General features: G+C 39.4%; 1 protein-coding gene across 4 annotated transcripts; it reads left to right on the top strand.

Moving 5' to 3' along the window:
* Window positions 1–6: 6 nt before the first annotated feature.
* Window positions 7–17,012, top strand: fxyd6 (FXYD domain containing ion transport regulator 6). Of its 4 annotated transcripts, none has more exons than XM_085379603.1 (8): window positions 20–239; window positions 11,930–11,983; window positions 12,319–12,345; window positions 13,390–13,422; window positions 13,592–13,666; window positions 13,890–13,926; window positions 14,045–14,094; window positions 15,331–17,011. In XM_085379603.1, the coding sequence occupies exons 2-8, from the start codon at window positions 11,935–11,937 to the stop codon at window positions 15,366–15,368; spliced, it is 309 nt and encodes a 102-aa protein (XP_085235729.1). In that variant the 5' UTR covers window positions 20–239; window positions 11,930–11,934; the 3' UTR covers window positions 15,369–17,011. The 4 variants fall into 4 exon arrangements, with proteins under 4 accessions (XP_085235730.1, XP_085235732.1, XP_085235729.1 ...); XM_085379602.1 differs by having other exon boundaries at window positions 21–239; window positions 11,927–11,983; XM_085379604.1 differs by lacking the exon at window positions 12,319–12,345 and having other exon boundaries at window positions 7–239; window positions 11,927–11,983; window positions 15,331–17,012.
* The last annotated feature ends 2,484 nt before the right edge of the window (window positions 17,013–19,496 follow it).

Raw genomic sequence — 19,496 nt, forward strand, 5'->3', positions numbered from 1 at the left:
GAGAGGGAGAGATGCAGAAAGGGAGCGGCAGGGACGATTCCACGCACTAAATAAGCAGTCACTCCAGGAGTCACACTGTTGTCGTCATCACATCTATTTTTCCAGGGGAAGTACATATGAGCAGGTTGCACATATTGACAGATGAGAATACTTGAAGCAGAGTCCTTGTGAGACAAACTGATTGATTTTTGCAGGTGGATATCAGTTTGTTAACCAACGGTCCGCTGGAGAAACAAAAGGTAAGTTAATAAGCGACATATTTGATTGTGTTATTCATATAAAGACAAAAAGGGATCCAGTGGTCTAAAAAGAATATGAGTGCAATAGGACTGTAAGGCAAGGCAATTTTATTCATAACGCCTCTCCAGTGTGCATAAATTGTGTCTTTCGTGCAAACTTCTTTGTGGAATTATTTTAGGCAAACGTGCGGTGTCATTTATTATTATTATTATTGTTTTCAATAATAACCACCTGTCTGGTGTACATGGTCACAATAACTAATCGAGCTGGCATTTTCAAGGCTGCTTGTTATTTACCACGCGAACATGTACCACGAGGGTGTGTCTGTTGGCACTAATCGCTGGCTACGCGGATATTGCAAAAACGGGATAAAAACCATTATTAATCCACTTGTCATTTTCAAGTAAAATGAACTCGTTCGTTATGACACTGCTGTTTAGCTGTTTCCGTGAAAAGGAAAATCACCAGGCGGATGATGGCTCGGGTTTTCTCAATCATCAGATAATCCACAGGTTGAGAGACGCAAAAGTGGATCAATGCGAAGACGTCACGCATCGGATATTGAGGCATATTGTGCAAGGTGTTTTTTGTTGTTGTTTTATGTCAGTCAAACCAAACAACACGTAACTTAGCTCAGAGCCTTGATGGATCGTCACGAGTAATAGAGAGGTTATCAGTGTGTGTGATTGAGGTCTCCCTTTGTCCCCGACAGGCGACTTTATCTGGAAACAACCGCTGAATGTACGGTCACGCTCATTATTTATTTATTTACTTATTTATTTATAAATCAGTTATCTTAGAAATCGTCTCAATGTAGGCCAGAGATTTCGACCTTAAAGATGCACGCCACACCCCTTATTCCTGTTTAAGTGGAGTCAGTGTTGTCTCTGCTTTAACCCATTTCTCTTTCGGCGCCACAATTGTCAGTTGGAGACAGTTACCATGGCGATAACTGGACACTAAATTACGATGGCTGTCATAGTGGTGTAACATCATTATAATGGTAGATATAGAGGTCAAGGCTGTTTTTTGTTTTGTTTTGTTTTGTTTTTTGGATTCATGCATTGTACAGCTGCCCCACATTGTATTGATGTTAATATATAGGGCTCTTTTCATATTTAGTTGGATTTATTGGGTTTAGATAATGCCTCAGGGTTATTAGTCACCCAAACTAATTTCCTTCAGACACCCGCACTACTCCAAAGTGTAAAGTGAAACAGGAAGATATGGCCCAGTTATCCCAGACAATATTTTAAAACTGTGTTAAAAGGTACGCCTGATAGCTAACCAATAGATCTACAAAGCAAATAGTGTGGTATCAGTCAGGGAAGTGCAAATTGAGGTGCAAATGAAAACTACACGAATTTGCACTTCCCTGACTTTGAAGCACACAGGAAATGCCAGTGGGGGAAAACAACAACAACAAGAACAAAAACATCTGTCATGTGATAATTTCAAATATCACCTAACCTCTGTTTCATTTGGTACATGATAGGCTATTGATAGAACTACTATACTATTATTACAGTATAGGGTCTCTATCTTGCAATATAAAGCGCATTGAGGCAACTGCTATTGTGATTTGGCACTAATATGAATTAAATTGAATTGAATTGACTGAGTGTTGGTGTTAGTGGGGTGTGGTCATCTGTAAAAACACACACTGTCATTTTAGGATGGATTTTCCTTCATGACCTTGTTGTTTCCCCCCCCCACAACTCCTGCATGAGAGTTACACATTTGCCAAGCAGTATAATGTCAAAGGTTAAACCATTATTTTTTTTCATGTCTCTGTGATTCTGGAGCACTCTGCTGCCCTTGTGTACTTCACTATCTCACTGCTGTTATTGCTTTGTCCCTCCTTGGCCTTTGTTTTTAAAGCTCTTTGCATGTTATACTGTAAATGTCACTACAGTACAACAGGCTGCCCTACCACAGTCCTCTCCCCTCAGACAGTGTCTCCTCTGCATGCCCTTCACCTGTACTACCAGACAATGTCTAACCCTGTCAGCCTGTCTCCCAGTCTCACTGGCTTTCAGCTTGCCCTTTCCTCGTCCCAACATTACAGGAAACAGCCTCCATTCAATGTTGTTGCCTTTTCCAAACAGATATCATCACCACGTCTGCCCTTTTCTAGTTCTGTACTCTCAGAAAATAGAAAGCCTGGCTGAGGAACTTGATATTACCAAACAATGGTGCAGATTAGACAGAGGAAAGATGGAAAGGCAACTGCTCAGGTGTCATGTTCACACACAGGGAGAAAAAGGCTGGCAGAAACAATCAAACGATACATTATATGGGGAAGTACAATTGTGCCAAATGTCTAACTCGTTCTCACAGGAAAAATATGACACTGACCCACCCAAGGTCAAAAGTTCTACACTTCAGAAGGAAGCCAAATTGAACTCAAACAAAAGTCATTGTAATTTTTGTACTCATCTGATGGTCATGGATATTGGCCAGAGAAGTAAGTAATTTTAAGCTAAACCTATGAAGCTGATATTTTAGTACTGGTGTATAAATGTTTTGTCTTCATCCTTTTGTGGGATATTTGATAGGACTTGGTAGATTACTGGTTTATGTCATATACAAGTACATTGTAAACCAAATTATGATATTTTCTTAAATATAACCAAGTTATCCCATATGGAAAAGATATATATAAATCTTATAAAGTTTGTATCTGTCTTGTGTGAAACTTGTATGAAAAACATACAAGAGTGAAAACACATATAAGATCCCTTGAAAAATTATATAATGAAACTTGTATGTTTTGGATACTTACTAAAACAATATATGAAAGTAATGAGAAAGTGGCCACTTTCATGAGTAAATCATATAAGTTTTTACTATTTCTTTTCCATATGGGATTTAGTGCCTAAACCTTACCTAACAGTGAGTAAACTGTTAAACTGAACAGTGACTGAAACCGAAAAGAAACAGTAAGCAGCAAAGTATAAAAACTCCACTACTGACTAGATTATATATAGTGTTATATATAAAACACTCAAATCTAAGGAATTTCATTCCTTCAAACACAATATCGTAAAAAGGTAGTGTAAAATAACAGGCATCAACTATTTTTCTACACATCTCATCTTTATGTCTAGCACTCTAAATAAATATTCTTCTGCTTTTCAGCCATTAAAAATCAAGACTTTTTGCAGGCAATCTAAAATCAATCTAGAATCAATCTAAAATCAATGCCTCAATTGCTGAAACCGTTGCAGAACTTTTTCCAAGATGATTTTTTTTTACTGCTCAACACTTAGACCCCCGGAGAGCAGTCATTTTGGTTTTCTACCTTAGACCCCCGCGGAGTCATCATTTTGCGTTTCTACCTTTAAAAGCCGGAGAGCAGTCAGTCAAATGCTGGAGTCATTCATATGTATATTAGGTCGTTACCTAGGAATTCTGGAGGGAGTGGAGTGGGGGTGAGTGATTGAGGGGGTGGGGGAGTGGAGTGTTTCAGTTTGCCATCTTAGGGAGAAATCAACACATGTCCTTTGTATGTCCTTTGTTGCTGACATTTATTGATGAAAACAGTACAAAAAACCAACCATTTGTACACATATTTACAAATAATGATAAAAAGTGAGTGAGTACATTTCAACATTTTCAGCAATCACTCACAATCCTGGCACTGCCACGGTATCTGTCGTCTGCATTTACCACATGTGTACCTGTAGCAGTGAACACATCGCACAGTGGCCTGATTTTTTTTGCATCTGTGTTTGACCTGACACGTGGCCCTTTTTCCAGGGCTCGGTGTGGAGGGTTGTGTCCGAAGCAACTGATCTTTTCTTGCCTTCTTCGCAGCTACATGAGAGCGAGCCAACTCCCTTGCAAGCTCCACCAGGAAGTCCACCCGTCTTTCCTTCGTCCCGGTGCATGCTTGATACAGCACATGTGCATTCAGTGCTGCCATGTCAATCATGTTATAAAACACGGCGACTGGCCAGCGCCGTGTTCCTTTGCGGACAGTGTACTCCCGAACCATCTGGTCCATCACATCCACGCCACACTTTGTTTTGTTGTAAAGGGTGACAGTGTTTGGCTTCCTTTTGGTAGTGTTATCAGTCTGAACCACGCTGTGCATGCTGCTAAGAATATAGACTGTCTTCTTCCGTTTGGCCGCATACGCCGTCAGCGTGGCAGCAGAGGTTGAAAACACCTAAGAAATAAGATAAATTGTTATTTCCATAGCCCTTTTACACACAATGAAACACATAAACATAGAACCACAAAAGACCTGCAACATACCTGAGTGGTGAATTCATTGCGATCTGTCTGTCTAGTGGATTGAGGAATTTCCCTGCGAATCTTGTTGACTGTGCCGAGGATGGTGGTTTTCCGTCCAAGAAGTTTTTGCGCAAGTGAAAGCGATGTGAAGAAATTGTCTGTGGTAACATTTCTGCCCTTGTCTAGGAATGGTTCCATCAGCCTCATTACTACATTTTCAGAAAGTCTCTCCCCAGTGGGACGATTGGGGTCCTTGCCAAGATATGGGAAGACATTGCAATGTACTTGGATTTTAGGTCGCAGGCCACCCAAAACTTGATCCCAAACTTGTCCGGTTTACTTGCAATATACTGCAGGAAACAGCACTGAGTCTTTGATGGGAAAAGCTGTTCATCAACGGTGATATGTAGACCAGGGTTGTAGCACATGATGCAGTTGGTGACAAATGATCCCCACACACTGGAAATTGCAGCGAACTTATCAGTCTTTGCTCGATCACTGCGGGTGGACTTGTCATCAAAGCGTAGGTGTTGCATGATGTCTTGGAAGTGGTTTCGTGCCATAGTTCCAATTATCTGTGGGTTTCCCAGGTTTGCTGACCAGCAGTCATTTACCGATGGAACCCTGTAAACCCCCCGCAAGATGACAATTGCAATAAATGCCATTAGTTCAGGGAGGTCCATGAACCAATGAACATGCTCCGTTTGCTGTGCATGTTGAATAGTCCATTCTTGAATGCTATGAAGCATGTCAAGAGTGATGAAACACAGGAAGCTCTGAAGGCGACTCGAGATACTTCTCCTGGCCTTAGCCGTTGGCTCTCCATCTGCAGCGTACGGTTCTATTGGGGTGAAAGGGAGACGGGTCCCCACATGTTCTTCACGCCACACTGTGCCATCTTTCGCTGTCTCAGTCCCCAAACAAGCTCTCTTTTTCGGTGGAGAAGCAGTCTCCTCATCTGCAGTGTGAACAAATTCAAATTGTGAGCAATGGGAAGGTCAAACAAACTTACTAACTACATCCACTTACTTGTTTGAAATGAAAAAGGAAATAACATGAAATGAAACTAACCGGAAGACTGATCAGACAGCTCTGAGTCCGAATCCGGCTGAACTTCTAGGTCTTCTCCATCCGAGTCACAAGGGTCGACTTCCGTCAGGATCATTTCCAACGCCTGCTGAGTAGTGAGTCTTCTCTGCATTTTCTTTCCTTGGAGAGGAGGTCCGTACACCACAGAATTCTTCAGGGCAATGAAGGGTTAGGCTAAGTGCAGTGAGATTGTGTCATATATATACCCAGTACAAAAAACACCCAGTGCTCTGATTGGTGCACAATCATAGTGGATGTAGTTAGTAAGTTTGTTTGACCTTCCCATTGCTCACAATTTGAATTTGTTCACACTGCAGATGAGGAGACTGCTTCTCCACCGAAAAAGAGAGCTTGTTTGGGGACTGAGACAGCGAAAGATGGCACAGTGTGGCGTGAAGAACATGTGGGGACCCGTCTCCCTTTCACCCCAATAGAACCGTACACTGCAGATGGAGAGCCAACGGCTAAGGCCAGGAGAAGTATCTCGAGTCGCCTTCAGAGCTTCCTGTGTTTCATCACTCTTGACATGCTTCATAGCATTCAAGAATGGACTATTCAACATGCACAGCAAACGGAGCATGTTCATTGGTTCATGGACCTCCCTGAACTAATGGCATTTATTGCAATTGTCATCTTGCGGGGGGTTTACAGGGTTCCATCGGTAAATGACTGCTGGTCAGCAAACCTGGGAAACCCACAGATAATTGGAACTATGGCACGAAACCGCTTCCAAGACATCATGCAACACCTACGCTTTGATGACAAGTCCACCCGCAGTGATCGAGCAAAGACTGATAAGTTCGCTGCAATTTCCAGTGTGTGGGGATCATTTGTCACCAACTGCATCACGTGCTACAACCCTGGTCTACATATCACCGTTGATGAACAGCTTTTCCCATCAAAGACTCAGTGCTGTTTCCTGCAGTATATTGCAAGTAAACCGGACAAGTTTGGGATCAAGTTTTGGGTGGCCTGCGACCTAAAATCCAAGTACATTTGCAATGTCTTCCCATATCTTGGCAAGGACCCCAATCGTCCCACTGGGGAGAGACTTTCTGAAAATGTAGTAATGAGGCTGATGGAACCATTCCTAGACAAGGGCAGAAATGTTACCACAGACAATTTCTTCACATCGCTTTCACTTGCGCAAAAACTTCTTGGACGGAAAACCACCATCCTCGGCACAGTCAACAAGATTCGCAGGGAAATTCCTCAATCCACTAGACAGACAGATCGCAATGAATTCACCACTCAGGTATGTTGCAGGTCTTTTGTGGTTCTATGTTTATGTGTTTCATTGTGTGTAAAAGGGCTATGGAAATAACAATTTATCTTATTTCTTAGGTGTTTTCAACCTCTGCTGCCACGCTGACGGCGTATGCGGCCAAACGGAAGAAGACAGTCTATATTCTTAGCAGCATGCACAGCGTGGTTCAGACTGATAACACTACCAAAAGGAAGCCAAACACTGTCACCCTTTACAACAAAACAAAGTGTGGCGTGGATGTGATGGACCAGATGGTTCGGGAGTACACTGTCCGCAAAGGAACACGGCGCTGGCCAGTCGCCGTGTTTTATAACATGATTGACATGGCAGCACTGAATGCACATGTGCTGTATCAAGCATGCACCGGGACGAAGGAAAGACGGGTGGACTTCCTGGTGGAGCTTGCAAGGGAGTTGGCTCGCTCTCATGTAGCTGCGAAGAAGGCAAGAAAAGATCAGTTGCTTCGGACACAACCCTCCACACCGAGCCCTGGAAAAAGGGCCACGTGTCAGGTCAAACACAGATGCAAAAAAAATCAGGCCACTGTGCGATGTGTTCACTGCTACAGGTACACATGTGGTAAATGCAGACGACAGATACCGTGGCAGTGCCAGGATTGTGAGTGATTGCTGAAAATGTTGAAATGTACTCACTCACTTTTTATCATTATTTGTAAATATGTGTACAAATGGTTGGTTTTTTGTACTGTTTTCATCAATAAATGTCAGCAACAAAGGACATACAAAGGACATGTGTTGATTTCTCCCTAAGATGGCAAACTGAAACACTCCACTCCCCCACCCCCTCAATCACTCACCCCCACTCCCCTCCCTCCAGAATTCCTAGGTAACGACCTAATATACATATGAATGACTAGCCAATTTAGCTTCCACTTCCAGCATTTGACTGCTCTCCGGCTTTTAAAGGTAGAACGGTAGAAGCCTGGAAATCCCAGTGTCAAGGGACAGCTCTCTATGTCCTTACAAAGAGGGATGAGTGTTGCGGTCTGAATAAACTTGCTATATTTTGTGTGACGCTGATTGCGTGCCCTTTAACCTCAGACTATCTTTGGCTACTCTGAAATCAGCTGAGGTTGTCCGGCTGGCCACTTAACCCTGGGCACTTACTGTCATATCTATGCCATTAGCAAGTGCCTGAGTAAGAAGGACACAAAAGAGCATCAAACTTCTCTCCATCAGCCTTGGTATGGTTCTGTCTACTTTTTCAAAATTCTCTCCTTCCATTAGCACCAAAGTGACAGATCGAGCTTTAGATTACCAGTGCAAGAGAGCAGCTGGCTGACACACATTACGCCATATTGCTCTTGCTGTATTATGTTGAGACATATTATGCCAAGACATTATTCACATGAATAAGTGAACAATTCCCCATGTCAGTATGACCTCAGATTATGCTATTTGATATAAAAGCAATCTTGTGTATGCACACACACACACAGGTGACATGATACATTTTCCTCATAATGTTTACTGATGCACAGCCGGTGGTAATGCATCAACAAATGTAACATATTCAGGGAGGAATGATGCCACCTTGTAAGTGCTAATATTTACTAATAGCCACTTGAGGTATTGCAAAAAACAAAAACAAAAAAACAAATCATTGAAAAAACCCATTTTCTCCTTTTATAATTAAAAAGCCTTTTAAAAAGCATTCAGGTCACTCTCCCTCTATCATGTTCATAAATGTAATTTTTGTGATGTCATCACCAATTAAAGGCTTAATGGAAATCTGATCTGTGGGTGGGCCCAGGAGGATAAAAAAACTTTCACTGACTATTGATTATTTCTGATAAAGGCTCATCAAGCAGCCAACATCTTTTAGAGCACAGTTGCTTCTTGCTATCTGCCTTTTTATTTATTTATCATCCTTGATAGTGTTTTTCCAACAGCAGTTTAACAGCATGTGAAGAGTGAAAGATGAAAGTGAAAGACCATTGAAAAGGGAGTTGCAGGTGGCTCACGGTCAAATACCTTCCTTTATTGTAACCATCATCACGGCTGTCAGCTCTTTGATTATTGTGATTTTAGCCACAGTAAAACTAGCATGAAAGATGAAGCATTAAAGATTAAAAAAAGAAACTAAACAATTGTCCATGAAACAAGGAGTGTTTGACAAAATAAACATAGATGACTTGCTTAGCTAATGAATGACCTATTTTTTTTTATGCCTGTTGCATGCTGCACGTGAGCAGATGCAGTGTTTATTAATAAAGTTGAACTGCATGTTAATCTTCTCAAATGCACACCTTGAAAAAAGAGGACAGAGCTTTCTGTCTTGTCTGCTTAGTAACAGGTGTGGGGAAAAAAAGTCCTGCGCTAAAGGAAGCTATTTTCTTTTCTATCACTGGGATGTTACATAGAACTTTAAAGGTCTTAATAATGCAACATATAAATGAATACATTGATATTATTTATTTAAAAGGGACAGTGCATATTGTTGAATATATCAATGTAAATAAACAGAGTTAGCCAAAAGGCTACTTTTCATCTGTTGTCCCTGGCAGGTCGGACTAAAACGATAAATAAGAAATTCAACACACCATCAAACAATGTACACCAATCTAGTCCATACACAACAAATTTAAAACATAAAATTTCATAGGACTGTAAGAAAATGCAGAACAACAAATGTTGTAATTTTTAAAATACATTAAAAATAACATATATTAATATCAAATTCATGATCACAAATCTGATTCCCCTTTAGCCATTATTTGAGATGAGTTTTAAATGATTTGAAGGTAGTACATTCTCCTATTACAGCTGGAATATTATTCCAAATGTCACTACCTTTAACTGATAATATCTTTAACTGATGATTCCACCTTATGATTTGAGAATCACAAGGTGGAATCTATAGAAATGTACTTGTGTGTGAAACAGGCATTTAACAAAAAATATTTCTTCTGTTCAAGGTCACATGCAAGGATTTTTGTTTCAGATGTATCATTCTATTGGATGGGACAGCTTCATCTGTTCCTCCATCGTCATCTTATGTCACATCATTTTAGAAATGTCCCAGTTACTATTGTGCTGTTTAGATCTGTTTATAGCTCACAAATCAAATAAGTGGAGCACAACATACAAATTGCAAGTGCGCAAGAATGCTGTTGTTCATACTACAACTAATGACCATAATGGGATAATTTGTTTGCTTAAATGCATTATGTCCTATACAAGTGATGCAGCTGAACACAGGCAAATAGACAGATGGCTAGATGGACATAAATAGACCCAGTCAATCAGAGGACCAGTTCAGTTCTCTTAGAATTAGTAGTCGATACTCTCCGTTAACAGTACTAAAGTATGGGTTATAAAACCTCTGGAAGGTGCAGTGCAGACATCCCATGGTTTGTTTATAGATCATGCATGTTGAACTGCAGACTTGTTTTGTTTTATTAGTTCACACAGAGCATTGTTCTGCTCCATCAAATCCATTGCTGTCATGCTGTGTTTCCCATCTATATTCATTTAGAGTGAAGGATTATAGTCAATAGTCACTGTCAGCTGATGTATAACAATCTATCAGACACTTTATTTGCACAAGCTAATTTGATAGGGCTTTGGACTGCTCACTAAACACTGATCCATGACACGTATTTGCATTCAACAGCCATGTACAGTGGTATCATGATATTAGAGTGACAAAAAACATAAACAGATTAACTGAACCTGCCATATGTTTTGTTTGTTTACATGCTACAAAATAAAATCAAGAAAGTGGTCTAAGTTGGTCTCAGAGATTCAAACACTAGAGGTCAAAGGTGAGACTCATTCATTATGCTAAAACACAGCCAAAAAAGACCAAATCTGTTCATTTTACACATTCTCACACACCTGAATTTTTATCACCAGATGGTCTGGATGATGTCAGAATGCAAACTGATTAACTGAGTTTCAATTTTACTATAATTCCCTTTACAACTGATCACAGAATAACTAGGAGGGAAGAAATTTCATAAATTGACTTGTTGTAAAAAAAAAAATATTGTTAATTGAGGGTATAGAACAACTTGATGCATATTTTTTCAGCACTTGAAAGTTGAGCCCAATTCTGTAGTCCTTGGATTACTGCACTGTGTTCAAGGACAGATTTTACAATCTCACAACTTTTCTAAAATCTTACTTTAACACTGAGAAGTTTCGGGACACCCAACATTATTCACACAAGTTTTTCTCAGTGGATTTAAACCAAGCAACATGAGGCAGCATTTAATGTCTAGAAACTGCTAAAACTTCCCATCCATCCATCCATCCATCCATCCATATGTGTAATACCTTTCATTTCTATGTTACCGTGAATTGTGTTAATGATATTGTGAAAAACAAACGTCCCTTCCCTGTGCAGAATGTCATGACAACCCACGTAATAACGCTCTAGATATTTTAATCTGGGTCAAAGTGGGGAACCCACCGGCTGATTGACACTCCAACATAGCGAGTTGTGGAGCCATATACCTTGGATGTCTAAAAAATGATTAATTAAATAAACTGAATATTAATAAATACATAAAATATTTTAGCTCATTATAGTTTGCCTGGACATAACAACATTATAGTTGCCTGAACATAAGAGATATCTCTGTAGCAGACATGGTGTGTGTCTGCACGTGGGTGCGCACTGAATAGCCTACATAAAAATAGGTCAAGGTTGTGTGATGCCCACAGAGACGAAGAAGCAGTCTCTGCCAGAAAAAGAGAACATGTATGGCTCTGAACACAGATCATTGTGCAAGATAAAAGCTGTATCCACAAGCATTTGACATCTGCTATACGCCAAAAGGCTGGACAGAGCAAGTGTTGTGCGTGATGTGAGTCCTCTTTCCTCTCACTCAATAGGTGCGTAATTGTGTGGTCATCATCTTGCGCAGTATACCTTGAATGCATGTTCATTGTTGCTGTTTTTGTACCAGACTGCAGACATGAATGTGCTGGAGTGGAGTGGGGAAAACAAACAATCAAACAAACAAACAACAAAAATCCCCCTGACTGTCTATTTTGTCTTTCTTCAATTCTCTCTCACCCCCCCCCCCCCCCCCCTTTCTTTTTCATTACTCTGTGTCAGCAGTTGCCATGGAAACTATTTTGCTCATCGTCTCTTCACTCCTTGTATATATGACTGGTAAGTACAACCCTGCTCATGCAACACACACGTGCATCCATGCATACAAACACACATGCATGCACACTCGCCGATTGTCCATAGGGAGGCAGTGTTGGTGCAAGCGGTGACATTTCATGGAAAAGGACTGGGGGTGGACAAGTCAAATCCATAGAAAAACATCAGTTTAAGTGTGGATTTTACTGATTGCATGCCTGGTCTCTTATTGTGTGGGACTGAATTTGCAAAGATATGTTTTTCATCTTTCACTTATGGCCCTCTAATTTCCTGTGTTTTTCCCCTTTCTGTTTTCTTTCCACCTTTTCACTTTAACCACTTAACATTCTGCCTCGCAGCTGCAACAAACACTGATACAGAGGGGGGTGAGTACTCTTCCTGTGGTCTCTAATGGGGTCAAACATTGATCTTAAGTGCTTTACTGATGATCTATTCATGTTTAGATCAGACTCTTCGGATGTACTGATAGAGCCTTAAAATTACCAGACCAAGTTATTAACCCAAACAGATTCTAGTTTTGAAGACATATGAGCAGTAATTTGGCAAGAAATAGAGTTGATAAAGTAGGATAAATATATAGGATTTCAAAATCTATGAAATCTAAAGTGTTGCATCTAAAGAGCACTGTTTCAAAGTCAAACCATCATAATGCTATTACTGAAAAATCACTGCTTGAAGTAAATGACATTTTATATGAAATCTATTTAATATGTGATATTATTATATGCAATATTGTTTCATGCCAGCTTTCCCCAGCTTATCTCCTATTGACATATAAAGCTATAAATATTTGTACATAAATAACAAGAATCTATTAAATAAGTACCATGTGTTTTATATTGTGTATATTTATGTAAGCTGGATATGATAATGTGTGAAGTTACAATTCGTTATTACATTAGAGTTTCAGCTTACAGTGCCACTCCAGACTGAAACTAGAAACACACTGACTTAGGCTTAGTATAGTCATTTTAGCACAAACAAAAATACTGAGATATCCTGAGATACTGTTATTGAGATAAACATCCTGTTCACAATAACATTTTGTTTCTGAAAAAACAAACAAAGAGTATTTATCTTTTTAAACACATGCTCTTCCAGTCTGTATTAGCTGAGGAGAGAGACAGATCACTGAGTTAGTGGTCTTCTATATCCATTTCATTTTCATTAACAGAGCAATAATTTCCTGAATGACTACCAATACCCTTAGGAAAGCTGATTTTAGTTGACTAATTTTCAAGATGAGTCATAAAAATAATTATATAGATTACAAAAGAAGAAAGACATGGATTTTGTCACAAAACACTCAGAAAAGTGTATTGATAATAGTGATACAGGCTTGCAACTGAGACAATGTGTTTTGATTTCTCATTGTGGTTTTATAAATGTGTTTGTTTCCCTGTTTGCAGCAACCAATACATCTGAAAACCCATTTATTTATGGTAAGTTAAAGCAAAACCTTCTGAAATAACTAGCACATTGAAAGTAATTACATAGACATAGACTCATTGTAAATCCCTAAAAATAAATAAATTAAAATTTTTATAAAGCATTATTTGCGATAAACAATGATTAAATTACACCCCTGCTGTTGCTTTCTTTCTTCTGCAGACTATGAGACCTTGAGGATTGGGGGATTGGCATTTGCAGTGGTGCTGTTTACACTTGGCATTCTTCTAATCCTCAGTAAGTTAACCTTGTGTGTGTCGTTTCATCATGTCTACACGCGCTCTCCACTATAACCAAATGTTACAATTTAATTATAAAAAACTGCATTTTCATAGAATTTTCACATCATTCTACTCCATGACCTTTCTTACGCGCTGTTTCACATAACACTTTAATAGTGATGACACAGATGTTTCGTTCACAACAGAACAATACAGCTGACAGTTTAATGTGTTTCCAGGTCGGCGATGCCGCTGTGGTATTAAACAGAAGCCCAGGTATGTCAGTGTCCCTCTCTGATGTACAGAAATGATTTTTTTTTTGCTGCATGAAGAGCTTTTTTGGGTCATACTATTTGATTTAGTTACCATGACAACCTGTGGATCCTCTCTTCAGGGCCCCCGGAGATGAAGAGGCACAGGAGGAGAATCTGATTGTCTCCAAGGGTAAGATGCACATTTTAACTCTTGTCATTTCCTCCTCACCTCAAGCTCACCCTCTGACATACATCCATAATTAAGTTTCCTTCTGAGAGAGCCCATAGAACACAGGAACTGGGAAATCTGCTCCTTTTGGCTACATTTCAGAATATCTGCAATATCTGCTTTTTTTTTTTTTTTTTTTTTTTTTTTTACAGTTAAAAGGCTTTTAAACAATCAGTCAAATGTGGGATCATTTTTTGCAGTGTTTCTGCTCTCATGTTATCCATTTGTCTAAAGCTACTGATGGAAGATGCATTGTGATCCTTTGGTCACATAAAACCAGTAAAAATCACAGCAAAAAATATACTTTACGATATGCTATAAAAGAAAAAGTGCAAATATAAACAGTGTTATTACTGTCATTATTACATAACAGTGCTTGATATATTTCAAAATATTTTTAAATAACATCTTGAAGAGGACATATATTCTTACACCCCACAAAAAGTTGGTGTATACCGTGTATTTCCCCATTATGTGGTTTTCAAGTTTTAGCTTAGAAATATTGCTTAGACTTTTCATTTTAAAGTGGATTTAGTCCACTGTATATAACCCATGTTTTAAAGAGATGTTTCAGCACCTGTTGCTTTAAATCTTAGTGAATCTTAGCTTCTTTTCATGCCGTCTTCAAGAAGAGCTCAGTGATTCACAAGGTAGCAGGGAGAAAGTTTGTCTTTAGGCTTTAGACCAGAAAGTTTTTCTTTAAGATATTATTTTTAGTTTTAAAGTGAAAATTGGTTAAACTTATGCAACAAAACTACTTTAGGTTTGGGGAACAATCAAGGTTTGAATTCAAGTACACCTTTTCAAGAAAGCATATGGACTATGTGTTTTAATTGAATATTTTGATATGATATTTATAGCATTTTTACTGAATTGCATGAGTTAACTTGTGTGAGTTATAAGAGTATCTTCCACTCTAAAATGTGCATACCTTGTACATTAAGTGAGTGAATACATATACTCTACAGTAGTGCTCTTTGTTATAAGGTCACAAGTACAAAATCCAGGTACTCCTTGCATACTTAATGGCCCTCAATTAGCAGCAGAGCCCTGAGCATTGTCCTTCACCTTCAAGTGATTGCAAGTGAGTGAATGTTTTGGCACAGGAGAGGAATATTTAACAAGAAATAACTCTAGGCAAGTTTAATGTTTTGCATGTTCGCTTCAGCTAACTCACTCATCATTGACCTTTTTCAGCTGCAGCAGCTGCCAAGGAGACTCCACCAGAGAACTGAGGCAACTCTAAAGAACTACCTTCTGAAATGAAGATTTTATTTGATACTTGTCTACAATAATAGTGAAGGTGTGGGTGATTATTATAACCGGTCATGCGATAGGGTAAGAGGGGAGGTATATGTTTAGAGGAGTAATGCTGATATGTACATAATTCTTGTGCCTGCTGTTCTTCGTTGTGATCATGCCAGTCCCTCCCTCGCTGCCTGTGCTCTTGTCCATTCCTGTGCCTTTCTGTGACCGTGTCTCCACTTCATTGTCGTAGCCAGTAGCACCTTTAATGCAAGATTGTCTTTAAAAGAAAAGAAGACTTTCAAATCTTGTGTGACCTGCTGTTCCTAATTGTTTTGTTAATTGTCCAGCGTCATATTTTGCCACAGTTAGAATATAACACATACATATATATATATATATATATACAGTATATATATATATGTATCAATACGATATGTGTATAAGTAGTACTGACAGTTCACAGAAATATGAATATCTTCATTTACGTTTAAGTGTGAATGGCTGGGTGTGTTTGTGTGGCCACATGAGTGTAGTTATGTGTGCATGCATATCCTGTATGTGTATGATTGTGTGTACATCACAAGTGCATGTGCATCTCTACATGCAAGTGTGATGAGCCTTATATAAGACAATCTCAACTGCCACAGCTCTCTTGAGGGAGCACAGTAGTGTGCAGGTGCCTGCATGGGCCCCTCCACCGCAGTGTTTAACAGTTCATAGTGGAGGAAGCTTCTGCATCAGCTATCTCACTGCCACCTTCTCCACATATCCACTCCACTGCTCTGTCACTGGCTCCGTCAGGATTAGCTAGTCTCCAGCAGGCTATAATTAGTTTTCCCATACACACTCACTGGTGCCACAAATCTGTCGAGCCAGGGTATCGTTCTTTTCTCTTTGTTATTTGTTTAGTCAGTCTCATGATGTTTTAAATAACTAGACATGCATTACACTGCCGGAAGAGAGATTAAGTTTGTCTGTGGAGTTTGAGAGTCGTGATATTGATATTATTTGTTTGCCAGACTACATTAATAGTAGCCTAATGTAAGCCAAATTATAGAGAGAGTATAGATGACTAGTCCTTGTTGTCACCCTGCTGCCAGGTCGGGTTTTAACCAGTATTAAGTCTGAAATTAAACATGACAGCTAAACAAGTAAATATGTTCATTCTTCACACAAGAGCCTTGTTATGTGGCAACCTGTTGTGCTTTGGCATAAATAAAAGTGGCGGAACACAAAACGTGTATTTTTATGTTTATTTCTTTTTTGTTTTTATCTTGCTGAAAACCTGATTTTGTTGTAGAATTTGGATTCTTATTGTTTTCTTCAGGGAACTTTCTATAAACATTCATTTACATGCAAACGTCAAACAGCATTTGAAATCACTCTGCTGTTTTCCAATCAATGTCAGTCAAGGTTATAATACTGTCACTTGGGGCTATGAAACCATGTGTCAGGGAAAGATTTCTCCACCTGAAGACTCTATAACATGCCGCATTTTCTGTTACGATTCCAAAGGTTGAAGCAGCTTTTGTTTATTGGCACCAGCTTGCAAATTTTATGAGACTATAAATATGTAACTGAGCGGCTGAACTAAAATATGCCTGAGCGTGGAGGGGTGGTTTAGTGGGTGGGGATTTCTACTGTGGGAGTCTGGTCTGGAAATGCAGACAGGGCCACCCGCAGACACACCTGGACAGTGATGATACAGAGCCTTCTGCAGCTCAGGTGAGTGACTGCTCTCTTAAAATAAATATTAAAATAAATGTGGCACAATAATCTGTTACCTTAAAATTATTTAAATAAATGTTAGAGCTGGATCATGTATGGAAGATACATGTTTTAATAGGTTTAAGTTAATCTCTGTGTTTATTTCTGTATTAAATGTGAATTACCGGCATTCCTGCAATGAAAAGTTTAACCTTTGAATGCAGGCTGTCCAAATAGTCCAAAACATGTTCTCATGGCTCAGTTAATATGTGTTGTAAAGCTGGGTTTAGAGGACAGTAGTTTGTTTACTAAATATCCTGCTAGATGCCCACTTTTAAAGAAATCTCATAGCAGTGATGTAGTGCTTGACTTTAGGGATGCTGTCTTTATTTGCCAAAATCACTATATATCAATTAGGCAGTCGTCACAGCAGCTTCTTTTCCATGTTCTATCTATAACCTCTATCAGACTGTGCAAGGTTCAAGGTTAATGAATATTGGAGCTGTAATATATTAATGAGTAACTGCCTGGTATGCCCTTATGCTCAGTGGTGCATTGAAAAGGCCCAGGCACATAAAGGATTAAAGAACTGAAGTTCACAATGCACACAATGGCATGCTTGAAGTAAGTGGAGAGAGCCAGGGAAAGTCTCAGTTCTTTAATCTGTTTAAGTTAACAATTAAAGACTTGGAGATCAAACAAGAAACGCTTGTTTGTGGGAATGCGTGTGGTTTTGGTGGTGGGGAGGGGTGGTGAAAGATGTTGGCAGAATGGGTGCGGAAGAAGAATCAATACTGCCATTAACCTCTCAGTGAAGATCAAGGCAATCGCTTTGCCATTAAGACTGCAGTAGGCAACCCACAGGGCAATTTGTTCAGGACATATAAAGTTTCCAAGCCTTTCAACTGCCTCTCATCTAAAGTGAATAAGCCCAGTTAAATTAGCTACTAGAACAGTCAAACTTTATTACAAGAGAGGGGCTGTAGAAACAAAATGCCCACAAACTTTTTAACCCACACACGCTTTCACATACCAGACCCAATGGTGGGAATGCTATTAATACAAAGGTTTGTGTTTAATAATTTAAAACAGTGGACCTTGGTGGATCACCGGTTGGTAGATGCAACCCCCCATCGCCCCACACACGCACACTTTAAATAAAAAAAAACCTATTTGTATTATCTTTTTGCAGTTTGACCAGCTGAACACACAAACAAGACAAGACAACATGTCTTCTCCTAAAGGTGAGTTACACAGCAGCTGAACTGCTCATTATGAACAAACGCCAGGGCAAGGAAACAGACGCATTCGAGTGACATAACATTCGCAAGGTCATAGCTAAACTTACTGTTGTGATTCTGAGTCAGAACCACAAGTGAGCATGTTAGTCATATATCAGGGGAGTGTAAAGTTCCCTTTTTTATTGTTATTAATATTATGAACAACAATACAAAGGTTAACACTGGTCATGGAAAATATGACCTTCTAGCATTTAAGCATTGTTTCACAGTCAATCATGCTTACTTAGAATTTCTGCATTACTAGTTATGCCTCTGGCTTTTTGGTAATAAGGTGATATAATAAATTATATGACAGTGCATTTGTGGAGGCAGTAAAATGAGAACAAATTTAGAGGCTGATAATGGAATACAGAATCATTATTTAAAGAAACATTTGGACTTTTAAAGTCACTTACGATCTGCCAGAAGAGCTTGTTGTCTGTGCACAACTTCAGACAATGGACCAATTTAGACTGTCACCCTGTTTTCACAACGTGCACAAAATAAAACAATGAATTGAGCCTTGAATGTGTCCAAATCACAACACAGTGAAAAATAGCTTCAATATTTGAGCTTGATGCAGCTTGCAGTTATGTGTCTGTAGAAAACAGTTTTTACTGGCTCTGTATCTCTTTCCACTCGCTGTCCTTCAATAGGTGCAGATGTTGACCTTGATGCAGACTTTGTATATGGTAAGCAACTACGTCTTAAAAAAGTGTATCTCATCATAGTGTGTAGAAAGCAAGATACAGTCAGTTTCTGTCGTTAGGATTAGGGGTCTGGGGGGTGAGGGGGTGGAAAGTAATGGTGTAGTGACAGAGCGCTTTGTGAATTTGCAGATTATGAGAAGCTACGTATTGGAGGTCTGATCTTTGCCGGGGTCATTGTGTTCCTTTCCATCATTCTGTTGGCAGGTAAGACAGCATTCCCATCCTATATGTGCTGTGTTTTGTGTTTGTATAAGATTTCATATGTGTTTCAATGGAAAAGAAAGGAAAATAGAAACAAAGGCCCTAACAAATGGAACACCTAAGGTGAGGATTGCCGAGGACATGGCTGGAAAGGCTGGCTGAGTGTGAACAGCCAATGAAGATACAGAGAAATATGCTCTCTTTTTCTAGTCCCTGT

This window comes from Rhamphochromis longiceps, linkage group LG14, assembly GCF_057381845.1.
Source record: "Rhamphochromis longiceps isolate RC_006_pf linkage group LG14, R_longiceps_female_GT1.1, whole genome shotgun sequence".
NCBI lineage: Eukaryota > Metazoa > Chordata > Actinopteri > Cichliformes > Cichlidae > Rhamphochromis > Rhamphochromis longiceps.

Excerpts from the sequence above, each read along its gene's own strand:
- fxyd6 (XM_085379603.1), top strand. The coding sequence starts at position 11,935 with ATGGAAACTATTTTGCTCATCGTCTCTTCACTCCTTGTATATATGACT. Across the intron at positions 12,346-13,389 it reads AAACACTGATACAGAGGGGG|CAACCAATACATCTGAAAAC; the intron begins GTGAGTACTCTT and ends CCCTGTTTGCAG. Across the intron at positions 14,095-15,330 it reads GAATCTGATTGTCTCCAAGG|CTGCAGCAGCTGCCAAGGAG; the intron begins GTAAGATGCACA and ends GACCTTTTTCAG.